Below are 19,494 nucleotides of genomic sequence, written 5' to 3' on the forward strand. Positions count from 1 at the left end.
TGTAACTCCAATTGTGTAAGAAAAGGCAATCCTTTATAATAATTATTGTATAGAAAGCAGCAGTGTCTGCGTCCCTTTGGAATGGGAAACGCAATGGAAAGTATATTTCTGGGGAAATTCTTTAAACGCCCCCAGGTTGCCCGATGAAACAAAAGCAACATTTCAATTATTCGATAGCCTAAAAAAATTACAAAGGAAAGAAATTTTAAAGTGGAGGTTCACCCGGAAATGACAATTTTTAAGATTAGATTGAGGCTCATTTTGTCAAGGGGAATCGGGTATTTTTTTTTAAATCGAAGCAGTACTTACTGTTTTAGAGATACATCTTCTCCGCCGCTTCCGGGTATGGGCTGCGGGACTGGGCGTTCCTTCTTGATTGACAGTCTTCCGACAGGCTTCCTGACGGTCGCATCTATCGCGTCACGATTTTCCGAAAGTAGCCGAACGTCAGTGCGCAAGCGCCGTATAGAGCCGCACCAACGTTCGGCTTCTTTCGGCTACTTGTGACGCGATGGATGCGACCGTCGGAAGCCTGTCGGAAGACTGTCAATCAAGAAGGAACGCCCAGTTCCGAAGACCCATACCCGGAAGCGGCGGAGAAGATCGCTCTCTAAAACGGTAAGTACTGCTTCGTTTTTTTAAAAAAAACTACCCGATTCCCCTAGACAAAATGAGCATCAATCTAATCTTAACATTTTTTTTTAGGGTGAACTCCCGCTGAACTCCAGGAGAAGGAAATATTGTCTGAATTAGGGCTGCAACTAACGATTATTTTCATAATCGATTAGTTGGGCGATTTGTTGTTTCGAATTAATCGGTTAATGACCTTAAAAAAAAAAAAAAAAAAGTGTGGCCATACAACAATGTCTTTCTTTAAAACAAAAAAAAAGTTATTTTCAGAACGTTTGTTCGATTTTTTTTTTAATTGTCAGTGGGGTCAAAGCGACGTTCGTTTTCAACCACAGTGACTGGGAAGTTTAGAAATAATAGAAAACTTCTTGGTCAAAGGAATTTTCAGACAGTGTATGTGGTTTTTGTTCAGAAATTACATTCATTTTGAAACTGAATGTTAAAAGCAAGAGAAAATTTCAAACATTCTTTCATTCAGCGAATGTACAAAGATTTTTCATATTGATATAATATTATTATTATTATTTTTTGTACTATAAAGGGCTAATTTATTTTGATTTTTTTAACCCATTATGTTACTGGCTGATTAATAGATTATGAAATGGTAATCGGTTAATTTCATAATCGATTAGTTATCAATTTAGTTGTTTCGGCCATAGTCTGAATGCAAGAGCCATGTGTATTCTTGCGTGATTATTGATGGTGCGCTTTGTGTAGGTCTGTGCTTTGTGTAGGTCTGTGCTTTGTGTAGGTCTGTGCTTTGTGTAGGTCTGTGCTTTGTGTAGGTCTGTGCTTTGTGTAGGTCTGTGCTTTGTGTAGGTCTGTGCTTGGTGTAGGTCTGTGCTTGGTGTAGGTCTGTGCTTGGTGTAGGTCTGTGCTTGGTGTAGGTCTGTGCTTGGTGTAGGTCTGTGCTTGGTGTAGGTCTGTGCTTGGTGTAGGTCTGTGCTTTGTGTAGGTCTGTGCTTTGTGTAGGTCTGTGCTTGGTGTAGGTCTGTGCTTGGTGTAGGTCTGTGCTTGGTGTAGGTCTGTGCTTGGTGTAGGTCTGTGCTTGGTGTAGGTCTGTGCTTGGTGTAGGTCTGTGCTTGGTGTAGGTCTGTGCTTTGTGTAGGTCTGTGCTTGGTGTAGGTCTGTGCTTTGTGTAGGTCTGTGCTTTGTGTAGGTCTGTGCTTTGTGTAGGTCTGTGCTTTGTGTAGGTCTGTGCTTTGTGTAGGTCTGTGCTTTGTTTAGGTCTGCGCAGTAATTCAGTGTGAAACTTTGTGTAGACCCTTCCTGTAATAAAGACCAGTCAATGCTGTTCTGTCCTTGTGCAGAGTGACTGGTCTTGTCTCCGCCCCCTCCTGAAGTTTTCTGCAGGCAGACTGTACTAGGTGGAGCCTGTTGGGTCCCTCCTACAAATCTGCTGTCTGCACAGGCAATGTACAGCACAGTGGCTTCACTGCTACTTTTACAAAGTAATATCTGCATTTGTAAAAGCATACGGTACACAAAGTGGATTTCTATTTATTGCACTATTGAGAAATATTTTAGAATTTTTTTTTTTTTACCAGAATTCAGATTTGAATAAAATGTGTAGTTATTATATACTGTATGGTACATACATTTTGGGACCAGTTCCTAGCTATTGTTAACCTGCAGTGTCTAATAGACAATGCGGATAAATAGAGCAATGGGGAGCAAAGTGATTTTACTGTGTTACTTCCTGTTGCAATTTCCAGCACATAAAAGTATATCTGCTTAATTTTACATTTTGTAGTTTTTTTTTCATCCAAACTTCATCTCAGGATGCTGATGTAGTTGCGACAGGCTTCCTGTCTGATGCACCTCTGCCCTCCATATCTGCTGAAAACGCACACCGCACGTTTGCTGTACTTCCTGCTGCTACAGAGACACAGCCACAGAAAACACAGTCAGAGCCACCTGGGCTATTAAGGCTTTTTCATTCTGGATACTTCTCCACCTCTGATTCTGTTCACGAATCAAAGATGGAGCCTCCAAACCTTTTTGATGAAAAAATTGAGAAAAGCAATGGTACGCAGATATTTCAGTTTTTCTGTTGACGCCCTAGAGAATGTAATTTTGTCAAGTCTCAAGGACAGTGATGGCCAGCCTTGGCACTCCAGATGTTTTAATACATTTCCCATGATGCTCAACTACACTGCAGAGTGCATGAGCATCATGGGAAATGTAGTTCCAAAACATCTGGAGTGCCAAGGCTGGCCATCACTGTCCTTGAGACTTGACAAAATGACATTCTCTAGGGCGTTGGCTCAGAAAAAAGCAGTTTTACTGGCCGCCTTGCTCCATCTTTAGTCACAATGAGTGGTGGTGGTACCAGTTCTGCCAGTCAAATGTTTCTGAGGTTTTTATTCAGACCTTTTCACAGTCCCCAAACCACATGAGAGTCTTCCCCTTGTATTGGACTTAAAGGGCCAGATCCTAAGAGCGAGTACGCCGGCGTATCTACTGATACGCCGGCGTACTTTCAAATTACCCGCGTTGTATCTTTAGTTTGAATCCTCAAACCAAGATACGACGGCATCTGGGTGACAGGCGTACGCCTTTGGATCTAAGATGCAATACTTCGGCGTCCGCTGGGTGGCGTTCACGTCGTTTTCCGCGTCGGGTATGCAAATTAGCTATTTCCGACGATCCACGAACGTACGAGCGGCCGGCGCATTCCTTTACGTCGTCTCTAGTCGGCTTTTTCCGGCGTATAGTTAAAGCTGGTATTTTGCGGCGTATAGTTAGACTTGCCATGTTAAGTATGGCCGTCGTTCCCGCGTTTAATTTGAATTTTTTTTTTTCGGAAGTCGTCCGTGAATCGTAATGTACGTAAGTCCTGTCTAAGTTAAAAAAAATGACGTCCTAGCGACGTCATTTAGCGCAATGCACGGCGGAAAATTTCGGGACGGCGCATGCGCAGTTCATTCGGCACGGGGACGCGCTTCATTTAAATGAAACACACCCCCTAATCGCCGATTTGAATTCCGCTGCCAGAGATACACTACGCTGCCGTAACTTACGGCGCAAAATCTTTAAGGATTCAAAATTACGCCAGGTAAGGTACGGCGGCGTAGTGTATCTCTGCGCGGGTGCAGATCTCTGTGGATCTGCCCCAAAATCTCTAAACATATTTTTGTCTACCTTTTGAGAAAATAAGCAAAATGTTGTTATTGCTTCTTAGATGAGGGGAATTTCTCACACCAGTCGGACATACAAGATGTCCATCTACACATCCTCATCCTCTCTACATCAATGCTTTCTGCATGGAAGACCAGCACTTTTTTTGTAGCACGGCTATTTGGGCTCTTTTGTGCAATCCCAGTGGTCAAAAAGTCAATTTTCCAGCTTCTTGCCTCTCTGCGTACCCAGGGTATTCATGTCTCGGGGGTACTTGGATGACCTTTTACGGAAGGAATCCTGAGCCACAGCCTTGTCTGCCAACATCAAAAAGTATAAACAGAAAATTCTGTGTTACTACCCATACAACACACACTCACACTGCTCATCTTCATTTTATTGAAAGGCCATAGTGCACAAACACACATAAAAACAGTTGACGCGTTTCAGCCTATAAGGCCTTAGTCATAACCACTATGATTAATGGCCTCATAGGCTGAAACATGTCAACTGTTTTTATCTGTGTTTGTGCACTATGGCTTTTCAATAAAATTACGATTTTTTTTATTTATTTTTTTAAGTGCAGCATCCGGAGTGCGGATCATTTTTTCCTACATCAAAAGAACTATTCACTCCCTTCAAACCTTTGGCTAGTTGGTCAACTTTCCAAAGTCCTTACAGCCCTCATGTTGTCCCAAGTACCTGGGTCTAATTTTGGACACAATGGGCCAGATCCAGACATTTACACTTGCGCCGCGTATCAGAGATACGCTACGCCGCCGTACCTTACCTGGCGTACTTTCAAATCCTCAAAGATTTCCCGCCGTGCTTTACGCGAAATGATGTCGCAACAACGTAATTTTTTGAACTTGGACGTGACTTACGTCCATCCCTATTCATGGACGACTTACGCAAAAAAAAAAAATATTCTAATTTCGACGCGGGAACGACAGCCATACTTAACATGGCAAGTCTATCTATACGCCGCAAAATAGCAGCTTTAACTATACGCCGGAAAAAGCCGACTACAGACGACTTAAGAGAATGCGACGGCCGCACGTACGTTCGTGGATCGTCGGAAATTGCATACCCGACGCGGAAAACGACGCAAACTCCACCCAGTGGGCGCTGAAGTATTGCACCTACGATCCGAAGGCGTACGAAGCCGTACGCCTGTCGGATCGAACCCAGAAGCCGTCGTATCTTTGTTTGAGGATTCAAACTAAAGATACGACGCTGGAAATTTGAAAGTAAGCCGGCGTATCAGTAGATACGCCGGCGTACTCCCTATGTGGATCTGGCCCAATTTTTTTTGCCTCTTTTAGGTCCCACAGGCAGACCCCCCAGATCCAAAAGGAACCCCACAGTTTGCTTCCTCATGAGGGGTCTAGACCTAATGGTAGCCTCCCTTGAGCTACTTTGTCCAGTAACTTCAATTCCAAATCCTCATGTCCTAGAACATGGGTGTTCAACCTGTAGCCTTCCAGCTTTTGCAGAACTACAAGTCCCATGTGACATTGCAAGGCTGACAGTTACAAGCATGACTCCAAAAGGCTGAGGCATGATGGGACTTGTAGTTCTGCAACAGCTGATGGGCAACAGGCTAAGCACCCATGTCCTAGAACAATCATATCCACTCTCAGTTTATGTGAACAATACTGCACCTCCCGTTCTACGGGTCACCCAGGCGGTCCGTTTACATCCAACTGCCCATAGAGGAGTGGGCTGTGTCTGTGTTCGCTCTGCATATGTGGTGCGAATACGGACCAGTCATCGGCCTGCTCAGCAGGGAGATACCCCGCCAAGCAGGTGGACCTCAATGCAGCCCGCCCCCTGTGGAAGGGGCCTTGGAGCATCCTACTTAGGAGGCCATGGGCCTTCAGACCACTCCTGTCCTTACAGCTTTGATTCAGTATCCAATCTCCTGAAGGCAGCAGCATACCCCAATATATCAGAATTTTTTGTCCTGTGCCCATTTAATGCTAAGAATGGTAATTCAAAAATCCTATTAGTGTACCTGATCTTTCAGATATCGGGCAATAGGGATAAAAAAATACAGTTGCATGTCGATTGCACATTCCTAGCATATGGTCATTGTATGGCTGCTTTTCTTAAACATCTGGATCTACTTGTGCAGATTTTTTTAATTACATTTTTTCACCATCTGAGCAGAATGATTTTTCTGAGTGGAGCTTGCTTTAATCACTAAATGCGCCCCCTCCCTCCCACGCAAGCACTGTCATGTTTTTTTCCCTCCCAGAGGACCATTGGGGGGGGGGGGGTCGGAGAGCCTTTATTTTTTTGAGAAGCCACACACATTCACCTGTTGGTACAATGCGGCTGGTAGACAGTAGTGAATTTTCCAAGCTCACACGTTTTCTACAAGCTTGGTAGTGACCTCTGCATCTCTCTATTGCAGTGATTTATACCTCCTGAACATAGTGGGCTAGATTCAGGTAGGGGCGCGCATTTTAACGGCGGCGCAGCATATCGTATTTACGCTACCGCAACTTACAGGAGCAAGTGCAGTATTCACAAAGCACTTGCTCCGTAAGTTGCGGCGGCGTAGCGTAAATGGGCCCGGCGTAAGGCCGCGTAATTCAAATGTGGAAGGGGGGGCATGTTTTATGCTAATGTGTGATGACCTGACGTGATTGACGTGTTTACGAACGGCGCATGCGCCGTCCGTGTACATATCCCAGTGTGCATTGCTCCCAAGTACGCCGCAACGACGTATTGGTTTAGACGTGAACGTAAATTACGTCCAGCCCTATTCGCGAACGACTTACGCAAACAACGTAAAAAATTCAAATTTCGAAGTGGGAACGACGTCCATACTTAACATTGGCTGCGCCACCTAATAGCAGGAGCAACGTTACGCCGAAAAAGCCTTACGCAAACAACGTAAAAAACTACCGCCGGGCGCACGTATGTTTGTGAATCGACGTAACTAGGTAATTTGCATACTGTACGCCGAAAACAACGGAAGCGACCAGCGTAAAAATACACACAATTATACGCCGCCGGATTCAAGTTACGTCGGCGGAGGAAGCCTATTTTATAGACGTATCTGCCTTGGAGAATCGGCGGCGTAAATACTTGCTGAATCTAGCCCAGTGTTAGGTAAACCTGTATTGTGAAAATCTTAGCCCCTTAAACTTGGCATATTTAAACACCTAAAAGCTAAAATACACCCTAAAGCAGTAGTAAACCGCTGGGCTAGTTTTATTTCCCCCCCCCCCGACCTGCAAGGTAATATAATCTGCTAGTATGCATCGGATACTAGCACATTATTTGACACATACCTGAAAATGCAGTCCTCCGGCAAAGTGCTGTCACCGCTGGAGGCCGCTTCCATCTTCACCCGTCTTCCTTCTGGGGACTCTAGGCTGTGTGACTGGCCAGAGCCGCAATTACCTCACTCCCGCGTATGCGCCGGGAGGGGGGGGGGGATGCTCACGGATTCACACTATGTGGAGTATTTTCTTTTTTGGTCATGCTCTTTTGAACACTTGAGAGGATTTGGTCTGAAAAGTTGGCTGCTTCTGAATACCGCTTTTCGTGACATCTCTCGACCAATTGGATTGCCTTACAACCTGATCTGGAACCCAGACGTGGAGGTCCCATATTTTGGTGGTTGCACCATCAACCTTGTTGACTCACTGAGCATATACCTATTTGAGTCCTCTCACTCTGGTATGCCTCCTTACTAACCGGTGGTGGTTCAAGTGTTCTCACCTCAACATTGATGCCACGTGGAATCCCATTTCTAGTTGCAGTGAAACCTCCGATTGCGAGTAACGCGGTTAACAAGCTTTTTTTTTTTTTTTTTTTTTTTACACCCTGACTCGGTTTGCGAGTGTTGTCTCGCAAAGCAAGCAGGATTCAAGCCAAAGTGTTGTGCAATACCGCATTTGGACAGAGGTGCGGGGGAGCCAGAGCCGTTCGGAAAAACGCAGAAATACTCAGTTTCCGAGTATTTTCGAGGCTCTCCAGCGCCCCCCACCTCTGGTCACATGCAGCATTGAATCCCATGGAAGTCAATGCAGAACAAATTATTTTTGTTTCAATTGACTTCTATGGGGAAACTCGCTTTGATATGCGGGTGTTTTGGATAACAAGCATTCTCCTGGAACGGATTATGTTCGTAATCCAAGGTTCCCCTGTACAATTGTTTTCACCGTTTTATTTAAAGTCTGCTATGTTTTTTGTTTTAAAACAACTTTTGTACACATGGGGCTAGATTCAGATAGCCCGCCGTAAGTTTGTGTGGGCGTAGCGTATCTCAGATATGCTACGCCGCCGTAACTTAGTGAGGCTGGGGCTGGATTCACAAAGAACCTGCGCCCTAAGTTACGGCGGCGTAGAGTAAATCTGCCGGCGTAAGCGCGCCAAATTCAAATTGTGAAGAGGTGGGCGTGTTTTATGCAAATAAAACATGACCCCACGTAAATGACGTCTCTAACGACCGGCGCATGCGCCGTCCGTGAACGTATCCCAGTGCGCATGCTCCTAATCACGTCGCAAATAGTCAATGCTTTCGACGTGAACGTAATTTACGCAAAGCCCTATTCGCGAACTACTGACGCAAACGACGCAAAATTCGACGTTGTCCCGACGTCCATACTCAACATTGGATACCCCTCATATAGCAGGAGTAACCTTACGCCGTAAAAAGCCTTACGTAAACGACGTAAAAAAATACGCCGGGCGCACGGACGTTTCTGAATCGGCGTATCTAGCTCATTTGCATATTCTACCCTGAAATCAACGGAAGCGCCACCTTGCGGCCAGCGTAAATATGCACCCTAAGATACGACAGCGTAAGAGACTTACGTCGGTCGTATCTTAGCAAAATTCCGGCGTATCTTGCTTTCTGAATACAGAAAAAAGATACGCCGGCGCATCCTAGAAGTTATGCGGCGTATCAACAGATACGCCGACGTAACTTCTTACTGAATCTAGCCCATGGACTTTAGTTTGGGTGTGAATTTCACATCTTATTTTCATTATTATTAGTTTTTGTGGTCATTGCACAGTGTATGTTGGTTTGTATACATTATCATATGTATTTCCATGTTTTGAGCGCTGCACATAATGTAAATTTTTACTTATTTATTGATTTTTTCCTTGTTGTTTTTCGCTGGTGTTCTGCTTAATTATGCAAACAAATAGATACTGTGATTTACTATATTTGGCTTCTGTTTTTCCTTGCAGATACAAAGCTGTTGTTTTGGCTGCAAACAACTTTGGACGGTTTTTCACTGGACAAATTACAGCAGCGGGGAAGGTCCCACCAGCCAAGGTAAATAGAACCTCTTTCATAAGGGCACTGATACCTGTAGTCTGTGAATGGGTTATGTGTTTTATGCAGCTTAACCATGGCGGGACGATAAGCCTCTAGTTCATATGACGTCCTCGCCTTCCCGAGCCACTAGGGGGCGCGCCGCGTCACTGGGAACCGATGCGCGTGCCCGGCGGCCGCGATGTCCGCCGGGCACCCGCGTTTGCCCAGTAACTGAGCAGAACCGTGGATCTCTGTGTGTAAACACACAGAGCCACTTCCTGTCAGGGAGAGGAGACCGATGGTGTGCCCCTTGTACATAGGGACACCAATCAGTCAGTCCCCTCCCCCTACAGTTAGAATCACTCCCTAGGGTACACATTTAACCCCTTGATTGCCCCCTAGTGTTAACCCCTTCCCTGCCAGTCACATTTACACAGTAATCGGTGCATATTTATAGCACGGATCGCTGTATAAATGTGAACAATTTACACTTTTGTTGAACTCCAATATAGTCATTTGTTATATTTCAGCACTCTGACGGGAGACTTGTGACTCTCCTACACAGCAGCTGTCTTGTCATTCCAGAACACTTTGTATTCTGTGAACCCATTCACAAAATACATGGAAATTTATGAATGGATAAAGGAAAGGTGAGGCAGCCAGGATGGGACACAGGTTTATTGTCCGAGCACCGGAAGTAGAATGTGATCTCTGACCTCTGGACAAACACATTCACTTTTACAGTATCTCACAAAAGTGACTACACCTCTCACATTTTTGTAAATATTTTTTATTGTATCTTTTCATGTGACAACACTGAGAAAATTACACTTTGCTACAATGTAAAGTAGTGAGTGTACAGCTTGTAGAACAGTGTCAATTTGCTGTCCCCTCAAAATAACTCTAACATGCAGACCAATTTAATGCAGTGTGCAGCTTATGGTCTGAGCACTGACAGGCTGATCCCCCGCCCACCCCTTCAACCTCTGCAGCAATGCTGGAAGCATTAATATGTCTGTTTCCCAAAGACAACCTCTGGATATGACGCTAAGCACATGCACTCAGCCTCTTTGGTCAACCATGGTGAGACCTTTTCTGAGTGGAACCTGTCCTGTTAAACCGCTGTATGGTCTTGGCCACCATGCTGCAGCTCAGTTTCAGGGTCTTGGCAATCTAGCCTCGGCCATCTTTATGTAGATCAACAATTCTTTTTTTCAGATCCTCGGAGAGTTCTTTGCCATGAGGTGCCATATTGAACTTCCAGAGACCAGTATGAAAGAGTGAGAGCGATAACCCCAAATTTAGCACACCTGCTCCCCATTCACACCTGAGACCTTGTAACACTATAGAGTCGCATGACACTGTGGAGGGAAAATGGCTAATTGGGCCCAATTTGGACATTTTCACTTAGGGGTATACTCACTTTTGTTACCAGCGGTTTAGACAATAATGGCTGTGTGTTGAGTTATTTTGAGGGGACAGCAAATTTTCACTTTCACACGGGCGGACAGTTCAGGTCCACCTGTCAGTTTTTTAGGCGGCCCTGAACGGGCGCTCCGTGCACCTCTATGGAGCCACGGATGTCAGTGGTGACATGTCAGCTGATATCTGACCCGATCCGCCAAAGTGTGACGGAGAAAAACCCTACTTTTCCATCCATCTGGCGGATCGGATCACAACAGACTCTACGGTCTATCGTCCTCCGATTTCCCCCCTCCCCCCCCCCCCCCATAGTGTGCAGAGACAGACCTGTCATCTGCCTGCTCAGTGGGGATCGACGGAGCCTTCTTAAAATGTTTGCAGAGGTGGACTTTACCCTTTTTTTTTTTAATGCACCAAATAGCATTTTCAGATACCTACGCTACTTATTTATTTTTATTTTCTGAAGAGAGCAGTAAATCTGTGTGTTGTTGGTCCTTACTTTGATTAGTTTGGGACTCTCTCCAGTAAGCAATCTGTGCATTCTGCCCTTGATGCCATTTGTGAATTCATGGGTCCACTCTTGTTTTGTTAATGTAGCAGCCAGCAGATGGCGACATTGTACCACCCGAGCCATAGTAAAGTTGGCAGTGATGTCCTTCCCATCATAATACAGCCGTGTTTACTCTTAGAATTTCACGGTGTGCTGGATCTTGTTCTGATCCAGATTTAGCATGGGAAGCTGCACCTGCTGCTGCGAGTAACATGAGCTGATATTCTGTTCCAGCTGGCCTTGGGTTCATTAGCTGTGTTTTCGGGCAATAGCAGGGAGGGCTAAGGAGGATGTAAGGTGCCAGGTTGCTGTAATGTCTACTGAATCTCTTATGTTCACAAACACTGGGATCTGGTGATAATAAGCCATTAAAAAAATAACAGTTGTTGACCATTTGACAGACATAAATGCCTGTCCTAGATAGTTAATGACATCTAATTATATAACGTCATTCCCACATTCCTGATTGGTCCTTGGTTGGCTTTTGTAATCTTTGTCTGAGCGCACATCATAACAATTTCTGTAAAATCCAATGCAAGATGGCAAACTGGAGGCATTCTGTACAGAGAACGCCCCCCCAGAAATGTCACTTCCTGCTTGTGTGATTGGCTTATTGATTTTCCCAGAAGTCTGCACTAAGATGCAAGTCAGATTTTGGGCAAAAAAATGCTTTTAGATTTGATTTCCCTTTAATGGCCAGTTCACACCAGACGCAGTTCCGTACAGTTCTGTGTGCATTTTTCTGCACTAGAAATGCATGCACAGTGTTTTCCATGTATTCCAATGGCTCTAGTCGGCTCCAATTCACACCATGCAGTCAGTTTCTGGTGCAGAAACTGACTGGAAACTGACTGCATGGTGTAAACTAGAACCAACTAGAGCCATTGGAATACAAAAAAAAACTGTGCATGCATTTTGTGCAGAAAAAAAGTACACAGAACTGAACGGAACTGCGTCTGGTGTGAACTGGCCCTAAGAGAAATCGCATCTGAAGGGATTTTTTTTCTGTATGCTAGAGCTTTTCCTAAAGCTGTTAGAAGTACACTGCCCCCCTCTAGTGGTGTAATGGTGCATGACATGCATGGAGTTTCACTTTTTAGAAAAGTGTATTTAGCGTTGGTCATCCTGGTCAAAAGTAAATAATGTTCACAGATAAGCCAACATGGTCTTTCAAGGTTCATGCTGTGCACATTTCTAGCACTCTCATCGATGTGAAAGATTAAAAAATTAGGAACTTTGTGGTTGTTCTTTATTAATGTGTATTGATTGTCACATTGGGATTGGGCATAGATAGATGCAGCTCCTTGCACTGATCTTCCAGCGATCCTAAAGTAGGGCGATTTTTGTTATTTCGTACAATGACAGCGCTGCAAACGTCCGCAAATATCGAAAAAATGTAAAATTGACAAAAGGAAAACCAAACTGGGATCAAACAAAGTAAAAATAAAAAGTTACTGTCCAGCACATTTACATCTTCTCCATTTTGGACAGTTACTCTCCTTGGTTTGCATATAGGTTTAAAGTATGGTGCACAGGGAGGTTGACTTAAAGCGGAGGTCCGCCCAATTTTTTTTTTTTTTTTAAGTCAGCAGCTACAAATACTGCAGCAGGTGACTTTTAAAATAAGGACACTTACCTGTCCAGGGAGCCCACGATATCGGCACCCGAGGGCGACCCGTCCCACGGTCCTCGGATGCTGGTGCCGCCATCTTTGGTAGGGGAATCGAGAAGTGAAGCTGGTTCCCTACTGCGCATGCGCGAATCGCGCTGCGCAATCCGAATGGTCCCTGCTGTCTTCTGGGACCTGCAGATTCTGCGGCTATCTATGCCCAGAAGTGGGTGCAAACACCTGCATTATACAGGTATCTGCACCCCCCCTCCCCCCTGAAAGGTACCAAATGTGACACCGTAGGGGGGGAGGAATCCAGACACTTTTGTGTGGACCTCCGCTTTAATAAACTTTTCCACATATCTGAAAGAACGCCTTCTAATAGGGCTAAATGTTCTCCCATGTTCACCAGATGTGCACATATGAAACGGGTGCAGACCCGCAATTCTAATAGGTGCTTCTGTTCTCATCCTTATCGCAGTCGGATGGTAGCTTGCCAGCTCTGAAATTGAAGACCAATTGTGACATGATGCTAAATGATACAAATCTAGTGGTTCTAGTGGATCATAGACTAAAACGTTATTATTTTATAGCCCATACACATTATCAGAAAATCGGATGAAAAATGGCGCTTTCAGTGTGATCATAGGATAATTTGATGGTTAGTACAGAGCTTTCGAGAGCCGATCAAAACAGTTCATCTGATATTATCCGAAGGGGCAAACAAAAAATGTTCTCGTATGATACCAGATCGTGCGATTATTCATTTTATCAGTACAGTCTTCCTTAAAAAATACAATACAAATGTACATTTTTATTCTGTTGTACGAGAATTTTTGTAACTTTAGGTTAGTTTCACACTGAGGCAGTTCTCAGGAGTATAAGCACTAGAAATAGCCTCCGAAAAGCGCCTCCCATTCATTGCAGTGTGTCTGTTCACACTGGGGCGGTGCGCTTGCGGGACGTTACGAAAAGTCCTGCAAGCAGCATCTTTGGGGTGGGTTGGAAGCGCTCCCTAAATGCCCTGCGTATTGCTGAAAAGCGCTTTGAAAGCACCGCAAAACTGGACTTTATACCATTTTTTTGGGGGGGGGGGGGGGCAAAAAACACTGCTAAAAGGGGTGGTGCGTTAGCGCTAACGGTCGTGCGAAAGTAGCCTCAGTAATCTCTATTTTCCATATGGAGACTAGCATGTCAAAAATAAAAAATCCAAAAGCATTTGGAAAATAAAGTACAATGGGGTTGATTTACTAAAACTGGAGAGTGCAAATTCTGATGCAGCTCCGCATGGTAACCAATCAACTTCTAACTTCAGCTTCAATTAAAGAGGAAGTAAAAACCTGCAAGAGAAAGACCTAATGAGCTAGTATGCATAGCATACTAGCTCTTTATGTGGCACTTACCTGAGATCAAAGTCCTCCTCGTTCCCCTCCGCCGCCATGTCCCCTCACATTTTCTTCCTGTTATCGTCGCTCTGTGTGCTGTGATTGGCCAGAGCGGCGATGACATCATTGTGAGCGGGACCGGCAGGTCCCCGCGCATGTGTGGACATATGTCATTTACCAGAAAAATGCCATTGACAAAAACGGCACGCTCAGTGCGCCTGCGCCGTTGGATACACTGTGCGCATGCGCCCTAGACATCGCCGCCTGTCCTTATTGTAAAAATCTCCTAAACCATGTAGGTTTAGGAGATATTTCTCGCACCTACAGGTAAGCCTTAATCTAGGTTTACCTGTAGGTGCAAGTTGTGTGGTTGGGTTTACAACCACTTTAAACTTTTGACAAAATAAAACCTGGAAGCTGATTTGTTTCTATGCAGAGCTGCACCAGATTTAGCACTCTCCAGTTTTAGTAAATGAGACTAATAACAAGTCCTGATCCAGCCTGGCTAGAGTTATGGGTAGTAGAAAGTAAAAAAGATGCAGACGTTTCTGTTCAGGCAGTGTCTTGTGGAAGCATGGGCTTGCATTGTATGTAGGGACGGAGTCTGCTCATGCATAGTAATGCACACCTGGGACACGGTGAATTAGGAAGGGGAATTTCTGTTGTGTGAAAACAAACATCCTCTGTGTCTGTCTGTCTGGACAGTATCTGGTACGCTGTGTGTGTGTGTGTGTGTGGTGTATGCTGGAGGAAATGTAGCCAATAGATGAGTTCATTGATTTTTTTTTCTCGTACCTGGAAACTATAATGTGCTGGGCACAGAAGATGGAGGACTAGAGGCCAAGCACCCTCTGCACATCTTTTATTCCATGAAAAATATGTAAGGCCATGTACACACGAGGAGACATGTCCGATGAAATCGGTCCGCGGACCGTTTTCATCGGACATGTCTCCTGGGATATTTTGGTCTGATGTGTGTACACACCATCAGACCAAAATCCCCGCAGACAGAGAACACGGTGACGTGACGGTGACGCGGCGACGTGCGCAAACCAGGAAGTTCAATGCTTCCACGCAGGCGTCGAATCAATTCGATGCATGCGCGGGATTTTGGTCCGCTGGTTGGACGTACTAACCAGCGGACATGTCCGACGGACAGGTTTCCAGCGGACAAGTTTCTAAACATGCTAAGAAACTTTTGTCCGTTGGAAAACGGATCGCTGGAAAAATGTCCGCTGGAAAACGGTCCAATAGGCCGTACACACGACCGAACATGTCCGATGAAACTGGTCCGCGGACCAGTTTCATCGGACATGTTCGGTCGTGTGTACGGGGCCTTAGGGGTAAACCTGGTTTGTAATGGTTGGAGCCCCAAGCTTGGACTTCCTTTTTATTTTTAGTAAAGAGGAACTCCACCCATTCCCATTAGGTTCATTGACAATATGCAATTTGTCTTTTATCCAGGAAAGACCTACTCGCAAACCTGCATTGTCCTCTTATCCCCCCCCGCCCCCCCAGTGTTCTTCTGTAATGCATAGGCATGTGTGTAATTCACACAGGCTTCAGCCTATATAAGAGCGGTGTGAACAGCAAACTTTGACAAAGCATTTGTACAGCTTTCAGCAAGTTTTGTTGAAGCGTTTAAAGTACCATTCAAATGCAGTTTGTAAATGTTGAACCCAGATCCTAATGGGAGTGTTGATCGCCACTTTAAGCCAGTTAGCAGGCTTTCAACACGCTTTAACCACTTGCGGACCGCCGCATGTACATTTACGTCGGCAGAATGGCACGTACAGGCACATTGGCGTACCTGTACGCCCCTGCCTAGACGTGGGTCGGGGGTCCGATCGGGACCCCATACCCCCCCGGTACATGCGGCGTTTCCCGTGGCTGTCCGAGCGATCAGGGATGAGGGGGCGGCTGTTCGCTTTTGTCCGCCCCCTCCGGATCGCTCTCAGCCAATCCGCGCGCTCCCCCTGCGTGTCACTTCCTCCTCCTGTGTAAACACAGGAAGAGGGAAGTGATGTGATCTCCCCTCTCAGCGGTATTTTCAACCGCCGCTGAGGAGAGATCACATCACACAGTGAGTCTGAACAACACTACACTGACACCAGTACACGCAGGCACATTAACCCCTTGCGATCACCCCCACCCCCCGTCAGTGTCACTGAATGCAGTGATCATATATGTACTGACCACTGCATTTAGTGTCCGTGTGACAGGCAGTTAGTGTTGGGTCCAGGGTAGCCCCCGTACCCCCCCCCTAATAAAGTTTTAACCCCTTGATCACCACCCTAGTTAACCCTTTCACTCCCTATTGGCAGTGATACTAAGCGATCATTTTTCTGATCGCTGTATTGGTGTCGCTGTTCCCGCTAGGTAGCTATTTTTTTTTATTATTGCGATTTTTTTTTTTTTACTTGTGTACATGTGGCTGAATAAATTTTGGCCTAAATGTTTGACTAAAATTTAGTTTATTTGATTTTTCTTATAACAAAAAGTAAAAAATATTGATTTTTTTTCAAAAATGTCGCTCTATTTTTGTATATAGCGCAAAAAATAAAAATCGCAGAAGCGATCAAATATCACCAAAAGAAAGCTCTATTTGTGGGAAGAAAAGGACGCAAATTTTGTTTGGGAGCCACGTCGCACGACCGCGCAATTGTCTGTTAAAGCGACGCAGTGCCGAATTGTAAAAACCCCTTGGGTCATTTAGCAGCATATTGGTCCGGTCCTTAAGTGGTTAAGAAACTCTGAAGCCTGCTAGTAGCTTGCTTAAAGTGACAATCAGCACACCCATTTGGATCGCTGTTCAACATTTACAAACTGAAGCTGAAAAGTAATTTCAACACTTCAACAAAGCTTGCTGAAAGCTCTGCAAAGGCTTTGCCAAAGCTTGCTGTTCACACTGCTTATATACAAGCTAAGGCCTGTGGGAAAATGGCCTTACTGTGCCAAACTGCCTCTTGTAGGTCATCTGCAGCCAGTTTCCTCCTCCAGGTTCTCGCAGTCGGTGTCCTAATGAAGAAGTGTCAAGTTCTTCTCCTTCAGCTGGAAGCATGCAGCCTTCTGGGATATGTGATGTCTGTGTCCTGGGAGGCTCCAGGAGGCTTGACCTCCACCTCACTTGGGCAAGGATTTGAGGCTGGAAGATCAACTATAAGAAAAAAAATCACTGATGGGGGGAAAAATAAATAAAAATCTGGTATTGGTCCCTATACTAAGCATTTTCACGAGTCTTTGTACTCATGCAAATGCTCCAGTACCTAAAACCGATACCTTTGCAGTGCGATGTGAGCCCATACAAAATGAATGGACTCAAATCGCACTGCAAAGAATTGTATGTGGTTTGAACAGGAATGCGGTGCGATTCCTGTCTTAATCACATGCAGGTTCTCGCACTGCTCCTGTGTGAACCCAGGCATGTCATAGTGACTTCAGCCTGGGTTCACACAGGAGCAGTGTGAGTAAGCACATGTGATTCAGACAGGAATCGCATTGCATTCCTGTTCAAATTGCATGTGATTATTTGCAGTGCGATTTGAGCCCATTAATTTTATATGGGCTCAAATCGCACTGCACAGTATTTGGTAATTGGTATCGGCGAGTACTTGAGCACAAGTATCGGTACTCATACTTGCTCTTAAAAAAACAGGTATTGGTGCAATATATATATATATATATATATATATATATATATATATATATATATATATATATATATATATAATTATATGTATATAAAAAATATAATATAATGTGTATTTTTTTATTTATTTCGTACCTACTACTTGTAGCCTGCACGTGGGACTCTAAGCAAAAGTGACAATTTGCTGTACAGCTATTGCGCTAAATTGGGAGTAGACTCTCTTAATGAAGACTTCAACATCTTAGGCTGGTCCACATATGTAGGAATTGGATGTGGATTTCCCCCGCATCGATTTTGCATGGCATGCAAGTGTGCCCGGCTCGCAATTGAGCCAGTTCATACAGGTCTGGGGCATCTGCTGTCCGCATTCCAAAAGGGTCCTGTGCGTCTTTGGGTCTGGTTCAGATGCAAATTCAGGCAAAAATTCAGACCTGATTCACACCAGATACCATGCTGGGAACTGGGGGCGCACATATGTGAACCTGACCTTAAAGTGTTACTAAACCCAGGACCCCTCATTCACTATATCTGGTCCCCCACAGTACCCAGAACATGGAAATGCAACTATTTTAGTAAATATAAACTGTTAAATACCTTTTCTCATCAGCAGTATATAGCAGTCTTGTGACTTCCATCATTGCCTAGTTAAAGCTTGTAAGAGGACTCTTCATACTGCACTGGCTGTCCTTTCAGGGTCCCCTGACCCTCTGTATGGACAGTGCTGATTGGCCCTGTGCTTATCACATGCACTCTCTCAAAAAACTCTAGCAATACACATCAAACTGAGCATGTGCAGAGTGACCCCAAGGCTCTGTTATGTCTGGAGATGGTTTTGGGGACAGTGGAAGAGGGAAGGGTTAGAGAAGACAGAATCAAACAGCCTTTTTACACAATTCAGAGGAATAACCCCTTAGGGTCCACAGTGAGTGTAACCAGCATGCTTTAATGCATTTACAGACTGATTTTTGTTGTTGTGGTTTTAGTAGCACTTTAGTGAAATTGCAGAGGATGGCAAATAGTAAAAGGCAGTTCTGAGCCTTATTAGAAAGTCCTTGCTGGACCCTGTAATAAAGAACATAAGGGCTGCTTATGCTGAGGTCCTTCTAATACGGCTAGATACCTGGCTTTCACTAAATTCTGATATTTTGGTGTTTCCTTTTAAGGCTTTAAAGGGAATCTTCTTGGGTAAGCTTCCTATTGTAGATTACCTTCTACAATACCCAGATGTGAGCAGCACGTAAAATGTTTGTCTGTTCTTTAATTCCTTTGATAAAGTGTTATTTTTAGCCCTGGTTCACACTGGGTACGATTTGGAACGATTTGAGATGCGATTTGACATGTCAAATCGCATCTCAAATCGGCGGCAATTGTCGGCAATGGCACTGTCCTAATCAGTGCGACGCCGCATCTGCGATTTCAAAAAGTAGTTCCTGTACTACTTTTTGCGATTTCGGGCCGCGATTTACATTAAATTGCGGGCAAAATCGCAGCTGCGAAATCGCGGTAAAATCGCGCATTTTACCGCGATTTTTAATTCGCAGCAGTGTGAACCTAGGCTTAGTGTTTGTTAGCAGTTTTGTAAGCTGTATTTTCGAATGATTTGAATACTTCACATAGTGATTTCATGGCCTTCTTCTTTTCTGTGCAGGTATTGATCATTGGAGGTGGTGTCGCTGGTCTGGCTGCTGCAGGATCTGCAAAATCAATGGGGGCCATCGTCCGAGGATTCGACACCAGGTATGGCCATTTCATGATCAAATTATAACTTGTTTTTAACCACTTCTGGACCACCCACCTTCGTTATACGTCATGACTTTGAAGAGGTATATCGTTATGGCAGCA

At 44.7% G+C, this 19,494-nt stretch overlaps 1 protein-coding gene across 1 annotated transcript in view; it reads left to right on the forward strand.

The window, feature by feature from the left end:
- The window catches only part of NNT (nicotinamide nucleotide transhydrogenase), a 167,989-nt gene that overhangs the window by 26,819 nt on the left and 121,676 nt on the right, over nt 1-19,494 (forward strand). The window contains exons 5-6 of the mRNA XM_040339121.1: nt 8,968-9,055; nt 19,301-19,389. Of these exons, the coding sequence (XP_040195055.1) occupies nt 8,968-9,055; nt 19,301-19,389 (177 nt within the window). The remainder of the gene's footprint in view (nt 1-8,967; nt 9,056-19,300; nt 19,390-19,494) is intronic.

The sequence above is a fragment of the Rana temporaria genome, chromosome 1 (assembly GCF_905171775.1).
Source record: "Rana temporaria chromosome 1, aRanTem1.1, whole genome shotgun sequence".
Taxonomy (NCBI): Eukaryota; Metazoa; Chordata; class Amphibia; order Anura; family Ranidae; genus Rana; species Rana temporaria.